This window comes from Haplochromis burtoni, unplaced genomic scaffold (genome assembly GCF_018398535.1).
Source record: "Haplochromis burtoni strain Fernald_Lab_line unplaced genomic scaffold, NCSU_Asbu1 Contig_307, whole genome shotgun sequence".
NCBI classification, from domain to species: Eukaryota; Metazoa; Chordata; class Actinopteri; order Cichliformes; family Cichlidae; genus Haplochromis; species Haplochromis burtoni.
The window spans coordinates 702,248-717,132 of NW_024582668.1; the positions used below are offsets into that span (position 1 = coordinate 702,248).

General features: G+C 40.9%; 1 protein-coding gene across 2 annotated transcripts in view; it reads left to right on the forward strand.

Annotated features, from left to right (window-relative positions):
- The window catches only part of tafa5l (TAFA chemokine like family member 5, like), a 40,835-nt gene extending 26,180 nt beyond the window's left edge, over positions 1 to 14,655 (forward strand). For both annotated transcript variants that reach the window (XM_005941651.3, XM_005941652.3), the window contains one exon: positions 14,623 to 14,655. In XM_005941651.3, the coding sequence (XP_005941713.1) occupies positions 14,623 to 14,646 (24 nt within the window). In that variant the 3' untranslated portion in view covers positions 14,647 to 14,655. The remainder of the gene's footprint in view (positions 1 to 14,622) is intronic.
- The last annotated feature ends 230 nt before the right edge of the window (positions 14,656 to 14,885 follow it).

Consider the following 14,885-nt stretch of genomic DNA (forward strand, 5'->3'; position numbering starts at 1 on the left):
AACATTAGTGTCTGACCTCTCTCTGACTTTGTTAGAGATTTAAACGAATGCAAAACATGTTGAATTTTTAAAACCCTCAATATGGTGTCATCTGGTCCTCTGTAGGCTCCTCTCACAGTGCATCCAATGCCTCAGAGCTGCCAGTGCTGCATCGCTTACTGAGCACTGATTAATTCTCATTTGATTAAGCAGCGAAACAATGCACAAGGAGCATTGCTAGTCTCCACGAGGGTTAACTTCATATATTTTTTGTATCAATGCAAAAGAATAATCATTATGAATGCATTTGAAAGCAAAGAATAAAGAAAAATATCTACCCTCCAGACATTACTGCTTGTTTAGTGAACATTAGAGTCACCATGGATACAGGTCTCTCCGTCACTGTGTGCTTCACACTATATCTCTAGGCAATTTCACACTATGCAGCTCTATGCTCCATGAAAATGGAGCAATTTTGTATTCTTTCTGTACAATTCAATGTAATGCATTTCTCTTAGCAGGTGGCCACCTTCCTGCTATGACTTGTGGAGATATGGTGTTGATAACCTTTCTTTGACAAGTCATGGAAACAAATACTGATAGGTTTGTAGCTTGAACCTATTCGCTGGAACGTTGAAGACAATATAATTACACAGCAAGCAAGACACAAGTAGGCAAAGTTCTTCATGTTTCTCGTGCACCGGAGAGACCGGACAAACGCCGTTCCTTCGCTTGACCCCAGTTGCTCTCGTCCGTTCTCCCGTAACACTGCTCTTTTATTGAGGTTACATGAATATGCATAGGTTCATTAACATATGACGTCTACATACACACAAAGAGTACCTTGCCTGTGTGTGTGTGTGTGTGTGTGTGGTGTGATTTGTGTGAGGTCAAGATGTGACCCTGTGAAGACTCCCCAAAGCTGGTGCCAGGAGTCTAGCGGGTCCATCTGAACAAAAGGCTCTTATACTTAAAGAGATATACGTGTGTTTGCTATACCATATATCAACAAAGAGAGAGATACGACCTCTCCTAGGAGGTGTGTGATCTTATCAGAGTTGTTACAGACCTCCTAGGATGAGACATTCTTTAAATGTACAAATGATTATATACCTCTAAGCATATATGGTTAAATATTTCTAAGCATAAATGACAATCAACAATACAAAACCTAACAAATACACTTCCTCCAAAAAACGTCAGCCGATCCCAGTTATACTGCTGGCATGTCCTCTATACTTTTGTTTAGTATGGTTTGCGCTTCCCACGTTCATGAAAATTTTGAAGAGGGCCTAACGACTGTTGGTGACAAGCTCGGCTGGACAAGTTTCTTTTTAGTCATCTGCTCCTTGAACAGCAAAGAGCCAAACTGTGGTCATTAAATCTCTGAGCCAACTGGCTGACTTTATAACTCTTCAAATTTTATTTCTGCACCACCTTTTTGCATTTACCAGTGTTACCTTGCTTGCTCGGCTTTTCGCTGTCATTCCCAGGGTGTCAAATACAGATTGTGCAGATCTGTCACAGAAATCTGCACAAGTTGTCTTCTGGCATCAGCTGCAGCAGTATCAGACACCGAGGCCTAACAATCTGCCAATGCATGATAAAATCTACAGCGGTGGAGAGAAAAAAGTTTATTTGTTAGCCAAGAGACTGGAGCTTTTGTCACATATTTTGGGCATATTAATGGCTCAGTCATACTAGAGGAAAAATAGGACAGCAACCTTCTTGCCAGTAGGAAAAACTGGTGGTTGTTGTCAATTAAAAAAAAAATTGCAGTGACCCAAAGGTTGAAAGTGCAACCCTCTCAACCTCTGGGCGATCGCTTATGATCACAAGGGGATTGCACAGGTTGCCTGGGGAGAGACAACCTGTCTCCAAACAACCGCTGTCTGTCTCATTCCCTCGGACTCTCAATCATTCTCAGAGTGAAGATGTGCAAATAATTGCCATTAAATTTAAAAATGCAGACGGATTCCCAACATATTGCTATCCATCTGAGTTAGTCAAGTGCAACCCTTTTAGACAGCAACAGACTGGAAATGGTTGCAGACCTATTCCCTTTTTTCAAAGGCGACAAGATCATCAAGCTCTTTGCACATGATTGGCAGAATTCTGGCTGCAGCAGTCTCCAGCTAGTGTTGTTGCCTAATGTAGCATGAGATATCTAGAAATGCTTAGCATCTCTTGACAATGCTTTGGATGAAAACAGGATTTTTTGTTTTTAACTCCAGATCTTAAACTTTATAACAGTTGCTTCGTCTTGGTAAATATCAAAACAAACTGAATACACACAATCACTGAAAAATAGTCTTTTTTTAATGAATAAAAACATAATTTCTGTCAGTGAGTATCAATCTAAAAAACCTTGCTTTGGACTCAGGACTTCAGTTCTGCATGTAGGAAAAGGATTTAGTGAAAGTACAATCAAATATGAGACCGAGAGGTCCTGTGCAAGCATCCATGCGCAACAAATTGGAACTGAGACCAATCTCAATGTTGGCATAAACCCATTGTGTCACAGCGCCAATGCCAAAGTGCCAGTTTGTATGTATCTGTGGAATACCATGTCCTTTAAGCTATCTCCTTTCAACAGAACATACATGAGTTCATTGGATCATTTAAATAACTGTAAGTGGCTCAATAAAAAGAAGTAGGCTCATATTTATGGACAAACACTATTTTGATTGTACCTTCATGCCAGTAGAGTGAATACATTTTTTACCTGCCTGATATCTGCCTCAGGTAAGATTATGTCAACAGAAAGAAACAGAGGAGTATAACTTACAGAGGCAGTGCAAGTGAAACAGCTTGGTGTTGTCAGCAAGAGATGACAAGATGGACAGAGCAGGAGAGACCGCTGTCCTTCCCGTCAGGTACAAGGCCAAAGGTCAGCCTCTGACCGGCTCTGTTGATTTTCACTCTCTCTTATCTCTCTCATTTGATGTCTCTTCATCTTGTTCGCTCCTCTGCCTCCTCCGTCCAGCAGCCCTGGGCAGCTGTGACAGATTTCATGCATGCATTCCCGCCGTGCTGTAATGTATCCTGACAGCACACTTAGGTTAGTGTTTTGCTTTTTGTACATACATATACAAAAAATGCAAATGATGTGTTCCTCTGCACATTCTTAATTATCTGTTGCTGAGCAGATTTTTGTTGAAGAAGTTAATCTGAAGTGATGTCAGTGGTTTTTTTTGGGGTGGGGGCTGGGGTGGGGGGGTTGCCTGTTTGTTATTTTCTGTTATGTATTTTTGAGGGGGCAGGGATAGGAAGGATTTGGCAGTAGAAAAGAGGAGGTATCAAGAGGTATTTGTTGTAAGACCTAAAATGGGAGGAAAGCACATTCTGGAAGATAAATGAAAATGAGAAATCTATAAAGAGGATTGATCAGGCTGGAGGGGGGATAGAAGGATGAAGAGAGAGAACAGGATGGAGGACTTGGCTGCTTCTCGGCCTCCGGCCAAGCTCTGTCTGTCCACATCTGCAAGTATCTGGGAGAAGGAGAGTGCAGAGAGGAGGTTTTAATTGCGAGACAATCTGTCTTCACGTGGTTAATAATCATATTACACACTGGCATTCGGGGAGTGTGGTTTTCTGAAAGCTGATAATGGCTCTTTATTCATGCTGAGGTGCACAGGTTTGATGTAGGTGGAGCTAGCAGATACAACAAAGTGACAAATCTACCTGATGGTGACAAATTTTCCAGAAAGCCATGCATCCAATAAAAGACAATGTGGTTAGAATAATTATACATTGAAGCCGATGTTTTTTCTTTTTCATATCTAAGTCGAGTATGAAATCTCTTTCTAATAACTTATCAAATCTATATGAATTCAGTCAGCTAGGGCTGCCACGATTAGTCGACTAGTCACGATTACGTCGACTATCAAAATCGTCGACGACTGATTTAATAGTCGACGCTCGTTTGAAGCTTTGTAAGATCACAAAAGACGCAGGAATAAGTAGTAGGATTTAAGAGTGTAATAACGGACTGAAACAGAAGATGGCAGCACTGCATGTACAAGGATGCCAGCTGCCGTTAAACCCCGAAGAAGAAGAAGCTTTGTCCCAGAATTCATAGCGCAGCCCAGCTCAGTTTCCAACAATGGCGGCAGCTAGTTAGTTTTAATATTATCTTATTAAAACTCTTATTATTCTTATTACTCTTATTATTCTTTCTGGGTCACAAAATAAACGTTTAAAATATTTTAGGTGAGAATGTACTGTGTAAACCTCAAATATCTGCTCAGTTTATCAAGACACCACATATTTTCAAAAGCGCTCCGACGTTTTCGGAGACGTCTGTTACCCACTAGCTCGATAGCTAGCCGGGGGCAAGGCTCACTAGAGCCCGTGAGAACACCGGACTCCCGGCAAATCGTTTTCAAACCCACCGCCGTCTTTCGCTACTCAGGTTAACACCATATATATAGGCTCACGTTATTTTGATAAAACTCTTAATGGATAATTTGGACATTATTACATTGATCCTGTTAGGGCTCTGATTTTTTAGTATTTTATTTGCATTCAGTAATTAATTTTCTGAGTAAATCGGTTTGGCTGAGATTAAAGTTATAGTTTTTACACAGCTGAATAAACGTCAAGCAGACACTGATTATCAGAAGTGTGAGATGCTCGGAGAATATAGCAAGGAGTTTATTAAACTTCACCAGAAACAATCTGCAAATTTCATTAAAATTTAATAAACTATCATCTTGTCTTTAGTTTTAGTTAGCACATACCTTAAACACTTAAAGCTGTAAGCTAATGATAGTTATATAAGAGCAGATGCTGCTGGTGCAATAAGCTGTAGCTGTACATCCAATGGATGCATGATCTGATTAGTCGACTAATCGCAATAATAATCGGTGACTAGTCGACTATCAAAATAATTGTTTGTGGCAGCCCTACAGCCAGCTCAAGCTAGTTTCTATGGAGTGCTGCTTTCATTAATGAAAGGAAGAGAATTTAATAAAATCTCTCTGGGTGGAGTTTTGACAATGGAGACGTCAACCTGTCAGCCTATCACTTTCGCCCAGACAGAGACATCTCAACAACTATTTGACTGATGTCAAATAATGAACTGTGCAGGCCAACACTGGAAACTCTTTTTTTATATGAATCTACACAGTCCTCAAAAAGAATAGGACTTTTGTGTGTGTGTATGTGTACGCTGTGACCTTTCCTCTAGTTCAAATATCAGGCCCGAATGTAGATAATACATTTTATAATCTATTCTGGACATGAGCCACCCTCAGGCCAAAATACAAACTCTGCATACCAAAAATCTAATCAAACAGGCAAATTGCCATTAATTTGATGCTGCACACTAGTGCTCCCATGAGGATAAACTCTTTTTATTTTAACAACCCCATGGCCTTCCCTACTTTCAATACTTGACATTTTTGGGGCAACTAGATGTTAAAAATGTTAGTATGTTTCATTAGTTGTTGAGGTCTTTGTTCTTTACCTCAAATACAGTATCTAAAGAGAATATATATATGTGTATATCCTCATGCATTATATAATTATTTATTATTAATAATAATGATAATGTTGAAAGAACCTTGTGATATAAAAGAAACTGCACAAATCTGTGCACTAATGCTCCATATACAGTGCCTGGATGACAGGAATTTTGCGGCTGTACACACACAGTGGCTTTCAGCTTAAAAGCTTTAATTCAAGGGGTTTAACAAAAGTATTACATTAACCGTTAAGAACCATTAACAGCCATTTTAAATACACCCTGCCAGCCACCTAGCCATTTTCAAAGTCTCAAAAGAAACTGGACAAACAAAAAAAATATAAAGATTGTTTTTAATACTTGGATTGAAAATCCTTTGCAGGCAATGACTGACTGATCTCTAAAGCCCATGGAGTGTTTCCTCCCTTGTGATAACCTGCCAGGTCTTTATGTAGCTGCTGTTGCTGCTTGATTGTGCGTCTTTTTACCTTCAGTAACTGAAAAACGTGCTCCGTTGGGTTGAGATCAGGTGGCTGATGCTGTCATGGAAAATTTCTTTGCCTTGAGAAACTCTTTGGTTGCTTCAGCAGTGTAGACTGTCGACTTTAATTAAAAAATTATTGCACTTTTATATGCTGACTGTACGTGATGCATTTTTTGGAGTTGCAGTGTCAGCGTCACAGGTATAATAAAACCTTAAAAAAAGTCTAACTATTGTAACACACATTAATTAAGTGATTTGTCAGTTTTACTGCAATATATAGACACTCCCATATTAGACACATGTCACTGCACCTGCAGCTCTTTAGAAACACAACCACCTCCCATCACCTCAGCCTCCTCCTTACCGCCCGCCCTCTTGTGAGTGCAGCTCATGGTGGCACTGCCAGGTCACACACTCCAGCCTAACCTGCTAATGGAGTTTGCATATGCAGCCCGCTCTCCACTGCCAGCTAGCCATTAATATGAATCACTCTCTAGAGGCCCCTCCAAACAAGCTTGCAATTTGTCTTCACTAGTGAGCCGCTGAAAGGTCTACATATGATATTCTCCAAGGTGGAAAGCGCAATTCAGGAGGGCTGGGGTGGGGTGTTATGAGGTTGGTTTCATACACTTGACGGGGACACAGGGGGGTGGGGGGTGGATTTAAATTGCGGGGTTACACAAGAGCACAGTTGCATGCCGGGGTCTGTGCTATTGAACGGAAGCTGGAAATGTTCATAAGGTGGAAAATTGACAAGACAGCCAGGGAGAATTTAGGACAGTGAAATTAGTTTTACTCCTTTTAGGCAAGTGAGAGGCTTGTGAGATTGCATCACTTGCTCTCTGCTTGGCGAGAGCTCTGTTGAGAGCACTACTGAGCTCTAATATCAGCCTTTGCTAATGCTTTGCGTTTGCAAAGTGATGGGCTCAAATTGAAATTCTGCATATCAGAAATGCTTCTTCAGTGCGGAAAAAAAAAGATAGGACTATTTTCCTGAATATTGTTACTTCACAGGCTAGCCGGAGCTTAAAGTATGAAATGTAAGTACTTGAAATCCTGATTTGATCATAGTCAGACTGCAGACTCGTGCGCATTTCGACCCACAGACAATAACTCGATGGTTGGTGGGAAAAAAATACCCCAAAAATCTTCATACACCCACACAACAAATGCCATTGCTGGGCTAGTGTGTGGCCTGGAGGGGATTCGACCAGTCGTAGTTGGGCATTTTTTGGCAAAATGAGGAGGGTTACAAAATGAACAGGATACGCACAGACGTACACACACTGAGCGACCCAGTAGGTCAAAGAAGCTTGCATGTTTTTTTTTAGCATTTTCTCTTTTTTTCTGCTCTGGTGGCCCTCCTCCAGCTATGTGCTCTTTGTTCCAGCATCAGCCATGGTAAAAAAAAAAAAAAGCCAGCGCAGTCTGTGTAGTCCTGCCAGTGTTGCTGTAAACATAAAGACATCATAGCCAGTTAGCATTGCCGGCTTTTTGAAAGGATGCCATGACACAAAAATCTTGATTTGTACAGGAAGGAATAAGTAAAAGGTGCGCCTTTATGAGAAATAGAGCAAAGAAAAACAGGTGTTTGGCTAGAAAACATTCCAAATATGACACCAAAGGGCAAAACAAACAGATAAAACTAGATTTTTGGCACTGTGTCAGTTCAAATGTTCCCGTCCAGTTATGAAGGAGTTATGAAATTCTCACTTCTTTCATAAGAAGTGAGAAAATTACATGGACAGATGATGTAGTTCCACAGTGTCGTTATGTAACACTTGCTAGCACCTCAGTTATAAAGGCTTCAGTGTCTACGACAAAGGACCAGGCAGCCAAGTCACGTGTCGCCATGGTCACTGCTGTGCTGGCAGCCCATCTGACCAGAGACAGACTTCTAATGAGTTTGCTTCTCAAAGGCAGCCCAACACACTCCCAGGCTCTGTCAGGGACACAACTATTTCTCTGCAGCTTCTTGAAATAAATTGTTGATTAGTTGGTGAGGTTGGAGACCTGCGGTAGAGATGACAGTTCTCTGTATGGCTTGGAATCATTAGTGTAAGAGGCTAGAAAAGGATGTTGTGTCCAAATAGGAACAACAAAAAAACAGTACAACTGAGCCTCAGGTGCACTGCCAAAAAATGTCAAAGCATGTCATCTATCTCAAATGGTGTTCTATTTTTCCAAACAGCTGGTGAAAACTAACACTGCAGTCATTGTTTCACCTTTCCAGTGAATATAATTCTACTGAGTGTGTTTGATTTCATTTATAACACTTAATTATTCAAATAACACGAGAAGCAGGTGGTATTATCTCAACCCTACAGGTAGAACATGATATACATGATAAATCTCACGATAACCACCAAAAATGAATTATCCTAATAACAGGTGGAGCTAAAGTCAGATAAATATCATTCTCCTGTGCCACAGACCCTCATTCTTGTCCCAGAATTATTATGATACAGTTATAACACACTTTTTCTATGGGCACTGTGTGAGAGAGAGTGTGTTTTATTTTAAGTCAGCTTGTCATACACCACAGCCAGAAATGCTCATAGAGCACCAAAACTGAGAGTAGTATCCAAGTTATGCAATTAGCAGGTAGGTTACAAGTAAGCTGCTACATGTAGCAAGCTTTCCCCTCAACTAGTCTAAACCACTGGACTGAATGTATTTTCTAGCATACGGGCTAACATGACTTGCTGAGCAGTTGAAAGTTTGGTGAGCATGCTTCCAGCATATTTAGCTAACTAGTTTCAGTTAGCTAATTAGCCTACCATATTGGACTCCTTTGACTACCATACTGGACATGAGGGAAAAATGTCTGACCGATTTTCGACCTGTTCATGCTATAGCAAGAATCTCCTTATCATTGATTTGCTTGCTTGGAGATTAGAGCGGTTGCTTGTAGTTTGCATGATAGACACCAACTCATATGATAACTCATATGATAGAGAACATTTCTCCTTCACAGTAAAAGCTGTGCCTCAAAGCTGCTTTGCAGTCTATTTCTGCTTTGCAACTTGTTTTTCACAATTTTACTAATGCTCAGAGAGCAGCTGTTTACTATTTGCAGACAAGGTGGCATGTTCCGTGCAAACCGCTATCTGCTAGCAAGCCACGCATTTGAACATTTCGAGATTTTCTAGTTGAGGACTACTCATTTTTTCCCTTTCAACTGATGGTTGTCATATGGTCTCTACGGCTGAGTGATTACTTATTCACTTGATCATACACTGTCACACTATCCTGTTTTAGGGTATGAGTTTCCTAAAATTACAGTGATATTCAATGTGGCTGCGCAGTTATGAGCTGAGCTGAGATTTCTGTCTTCAGTTGGAGGCAACAACTAGGTGTTACAGACAAAGTGTGAAGGTCAGGAAGTACTGAGAGATGTCCCAACACCTTGATGTCTCTTGGTCTTGATAGGATTCACAGTAAGAAGAACATAGAAGCATTTTTTCTTTTTTAAAATAATTAATAAACCAAGACAGATACAAGACATTTTCACAGTCATTTAAGTGTAGCCTTCTTTAAAAATGTCATAGCTGTCTCTGAAGCAATAATAACACAAAGAATAAGAACAAGAAAAAACCAAAAACAGTGGCTGTTTTGATATATTATAGTGAAGTGCTGTCTCTGTAGAAAAAAAGGAGTATATATGTGTCAAACACACAAGCTGCCATAATACTCGGTAAAGTCGTTTTCAAAAGTAAAGTAAATGCAGCAGAGCTGGCTGCTGTGCTGAAGGCTCACATTAGCCGCCTGTCTTTCATCTGTACATGTAATTACATTTTTATGAGAACTCTTTATAATCGCTTTAGTTGCTAAATCTTTATCAAAACAACTAGCCCTACTGAGAATAAAAGCTCTATTTCAAGAGGTCCTTCAGTGTTGGTTTAGTTTTACTTGCAGTTTCATTAGCATATAACTTTGCACTTGTATTTTATATGATTTCATTGTATTTTTTTAGGATATGTAAATTATTTCTTTTTTGTTTTCTTCTTTGTCGCCTCTGGAATCTCTTCAAACCGACTCACTCTCAGTGGGGCACCATCTTTAGATAAAGGTGGTTGTGATGATGGAATCTCTTTGATTAGGTGCTGTAGCACTGTGACCAGCAGCATTAGTTTAGCCCAAATAAAATGCATAATAAGAGAAGTAAAGTAGGTTATTTTTTTAATAGCAACTGCTTGTGCCAAAGGCTCAGAAGGAAACATACAGTAAAATGTTCTTCCAATAAGAGGAAATGGTCTCGGGTATATTACAGAAAGAAAATAATGATTCAGAAAATCAAAACTGGTTGTCATTAGAAAAATGTTTGCATTTTCAAACTGCACTGAAAAACCAGGCCTGGAACATTTGCAGATATTAGATATGCATGCTGTGCACCATGTCCTTCATTGCTCTGCTGGCTTTCAGTCTCATTCAGTGCCGAAATTATTTAATTTCTGTGCAGCAGCAAGTAAAATTCCAACAATAATGCAAAAACAAACTGTTGAAATCAATTCTAGTGTGCTCGCTTGAATGAAACAGGGTTTAACTTTCACTGCTTTTGTAGTAGTACTGCTGTCTGCCACAAGAAATCTGTAATTTACTAAAACTGTTCTTTTTAATTCACTCATAATCGAATGACAGGAACATGCCGCCGTTGTTTCTTTGATACATACATCAGACAAAAGAGCATGGGGTCTAGCTTTTATGTTTTACTGGCCCACCTCCAGGCTTTCGTACCCATTTCTGCTTGTGAATTGACGGTACTCCTGTCATATTGTATCTGACAGGCCCTCTCTGGATCATCGGGGATAACACACTGTAGCTGGGCTGCTTTGCCTTTGGATGTACATTTATAAAATGACTGATGTTCGAACGCTCGGGTGCCCCTGCCGAGCAAATGCATAGTACACAGAGGTTACACTTGATAAGCAAATATACTATTTATTTCAGTTTCATTTGCAGATCTTCTATTTATCAAGTGGAAAAGAAAAATGTGCTTCTTTGGTTTCTCCTCATCTGTTTGTCACACGCTGTGGCATGATCATCAGTCTTGAACAGATAGCATGGGGAGAGATGCCGAAAATGTATTGAAATAGGCTAGATTGATAGAGATGTTCAGAAAACAGAGAAACAGCTAATATATTCCCACCATTCCATTTCCTTTTCCATTTGTGTTATCATAGGTGTTGTGTTATTGTGCAGGAATTCTGCAGGACGCTTCATGATCACATTCTCAGTTTATAGTGTTTCCTGTGGTATTCATTTACATGCTATAATAAAGTAACACATTGTGTTTTTGTTTTTGCCTCCTCTGGTACTGCCATTATCTATTAAAGAGTTCTTTTGTCAGTTTGACTTTGCCAGGCGCATGTTGCCCCCTTCTCTTTCCAGTCCAGAGTGAATGCGGTCCCTTCTGCTGTCACTTTCAGCACACTGTACCCGGCTCCCCTATTTGAAGTTCTGTCATTGGCAAGCTTTGAACTGCCATTTGTGTTTTAGCCTGCACTCTGCCTGCCTCCAGAGTTTTGTCTGGTGTAAATTTGTCAAAGCCAAAGGGCACCAACACGTTTTTTTTTGTAACAGTGATGCAGAAAAGCTCTCGCGTAGACCGGACATGCAGGCTCAGCAGCATCCCGTTTCAAAGCTAGGATGTTTTTGAGCCCTTTGGATCTTTAGTGTATGTATTTTTAATAAATTGTTCAGTGCTGCAGCCCCATGATGCACCCGGCTACAAGCTAACATTTCTGTCTAATTTAAAATGCTGTAGTCATCCTCAAAACAAACCCCAGGCCTGTTTCCAGTGGTAGAAAGCAAATACAATTACTCAAATGCTGATTTAGTAGCACAGAACATTGTTTTTCAAGTACATTTGTTGATATGTTTTTAATTGTAATTAATGCATGCAGCACCATCTACCTATATAATATATAGTTTTTATTTTTGACACTTTTTCACCAGTATATGTACTCAGTCTTGCATTTAATACTTTAATATAAAGCACAATATAATGGCTTAGTGAAGTTTTAGCTGATGGTAAAGACTTTGTATTCCAGCTGGCCTTTTTGCAAAGCATTTGAAACTTTAAATGTGTCTTATCATCTTTCTCTGGGGGCCTCATGAATTTCTTTACAGCATCAAAATCAATACAGGCTGTTAAAATACGCTTGATTTGTGTTCTACTTTGCACTGAACATGAATTCTGAATTTGTTTTCATTTATTTAGTGAATACATGAATCTGTGTTCTCTGCAGAAGACTTGCACATGGTTCAAGTCTTCCGGATCATGCCAATTTTGTGTCTATAGCTTGCTTTGTATGAATTCATTAAATCCAGCTTTAAAGAGCAAAACTTAATTAGAAGATTTGAAAAATAGAGGGGTTTTTTTCTGCAGATGGCACATCAGAAATAAAGCAGCAAACAGAACATGCTGCTTGGAAACTAATCAGGTTTTTTCCTCTGAGGCAGCTCTGGGTGTGATGCTCTGATGCTTCAGTACATCAGGCTCACACGGTGAGTGTGAACCATCCACCCAGGTTCTTCAGTAAGCTCTGGCTATGGCTAATAACAGCAGAAGCTCCAGTGAATTGTTATGACTGGGACCGTTCTGAGGCTCCGGTTGATGAACCCAGCTAAGTCCTGTGCAGGAGTCCACTTGTTAGGAGAGACCCCTAGGGAAAGATTCTTACTTACTGCAGTGATGGCGCAGCATAGCACCTCTCTCTACAATGACACGCTGTGCTGTTGGTGACAATTTTGCAGCTCGAAGTGCCACCAAATATGCAGCCTCTGCATTGTTTCCCCTTGAGCACTGAGCAAACAAGCCGTCTGCTGTGCCTGCAGTGGCTTTTCGTCTCAGCTACAGAGGTTTCTGTGAGTTGCAATGCTACCTTGGCTGATTATTTTATTTTGGGTAATGCGAGGCATACTGTATCTCAAAAATACTTTGATCCTAAAATATGTTGTGTTGATGATAAGGAACGACGTTAATTGAATCCCTTAATATTATTTTTTTTTTGTTGCCAGTCTCCACTGGCACCCTCTCAAAGATCCGTGCTGCACACCTCATTTGAACTGGGAAACTTTATCATTTATGCACAGTGCTCAGTGTTTACAAGTGATGATGAAACGAGGGCACCCCGAGCTCAGAGACGAGGTCCAAATGTTTCAATTTCACCGCAATATAAGCAATTAGCAAAGCGCTTGTTAGTGCGCATACTCTCTCTCTCTCACTCTTTATCTGTAAATCTCCCCCATCCCTTGTGCCGGCGGGAGATGAATATGTCTTCGATGTCCTTGGATTTCTGTCTTGTAAACACCATAGGCGCTAAGCACTGTTTACCGGTGTGCATGGCGGGCCAACAGCCGGCTCCGTCTCTTGCACAGTTGTCCCGCGGGGCCAAACTCACCTTGTTACCCTTTTAATTAGTAGGAGCAGTTAATAGTGTCGGCCGCTTCTGCCGCCTCAGCACTTGCCCTGACTTCAGGAATCGCTCCAATCGATAGCAAAGACTTGGGCTCAGACGGGGAGATGGGGGAGCGGGAGGGAGTCCTTATTGCGGGAGCGGCTCGGGCACATATATGATGATGTTTGAAGTGGACTAAAACAACAAAATTATATTCTTTGAGGGACTGTTTAGTGGCAAAAACCATGCCTTCTCTGTATTCCTTGAACATTTAAAAGTATAACAGGGTCTCTCATGCTTATTCACTCAGTTTCTCCCCTCCCACATTTCCTCTCCTTTGAAAATGAATGTAATCAAAAAGCTAAGGGTTTGCTTGGTAGATTCTATTGTGCCCTTATAAGCTTTTATCCCCTCCAAGCGCTCACCTCCCGTGCTCATTTCTTTTCTTGTTTTGATTTAAAGATGCAGTGGAAGTACTTAGCATTTAGATGACATGCTGCTGGAGAGGTGTGATGGATCAGCGCCTCTTCAGAGGACTGAATTTCTTCGACAGCGCGGGGGCCAGTCGGCTGGTCAGACAGACAGAGAGACAGATCACAGAAGGACCGGCCGAGCAGGCAGCGGAATACCAAGTCTGCCTTAGTGCTGCGAGCCTGGCACAGCCGAAGGGAAAGCAGCGGCTGCTGGGAATGCCAATGCACAGCCCAGACAGCCGTCTCGCCTTAGCTCCTCTGATTGGCTAAACAGACCATTAGCTTTCTGATTATGATTAGCCGAGTCATTATCTGCACAAAAGTGGCTCATTCACCAATATTAAGAAAGCGAGGAAGCTGTATCTCTCCTATGGTCGAGGGGAAAACAGCATGTTGTCGTGTCCTCCTTAAGATGAATGTGGGCGGCAAGAAGTTCCGTTCACAAAGAAATAAAGTGGAACACTGTTTATCACCCTGCCTCACAGCTAATGTGATGAAAAAAAAAGTGTGATGCCACTGATGGAAGAAAAGAGAGGTCCTCTGCTCTTTAATGCAGATGATGCGTTGGCCATTACTTGATCGTATTTTCTGGTTGAGGGGAGAAGCAGTGTCCTCGGAGGTCATAAAATCTGGTAGAGAACAAAATAACCTTCAGCTTCCTTCGTCTCGCCTTAGATATAATTGGAAGATGTGCCATCTGTGCTTTTAAATGGACATATGCTGCTCTGCGTCTAAGGCCAGTAAGCTGAGGGAAAACTGAATAAAATGAAGGCCGGCCCTCTCTTCCTTAGTGACCTTCTGCTTCTTCTTTTCCAGCCTTTGCCCAAGGAGCCGTCGTAGGATGCAGAGGAAAAACAGCAAGTATGAGTTTTGTGATGATCTGCTATTTTGCATAATTTGCATGCTGAGTGCATAACCCTGTTTCCAGTTCATTTGAAGAAACCAAGGATGTTTTGATTGTTGGATCTTGTAGAAAGCACAAATACTAACTTTGAAAAGAAGCAGCAAATAAGAGAGGCCCTGCCTCGAATGCATTTCATAGTGTATTTTCCTGGTATGTGTTCAATGGCGAGCTTGAA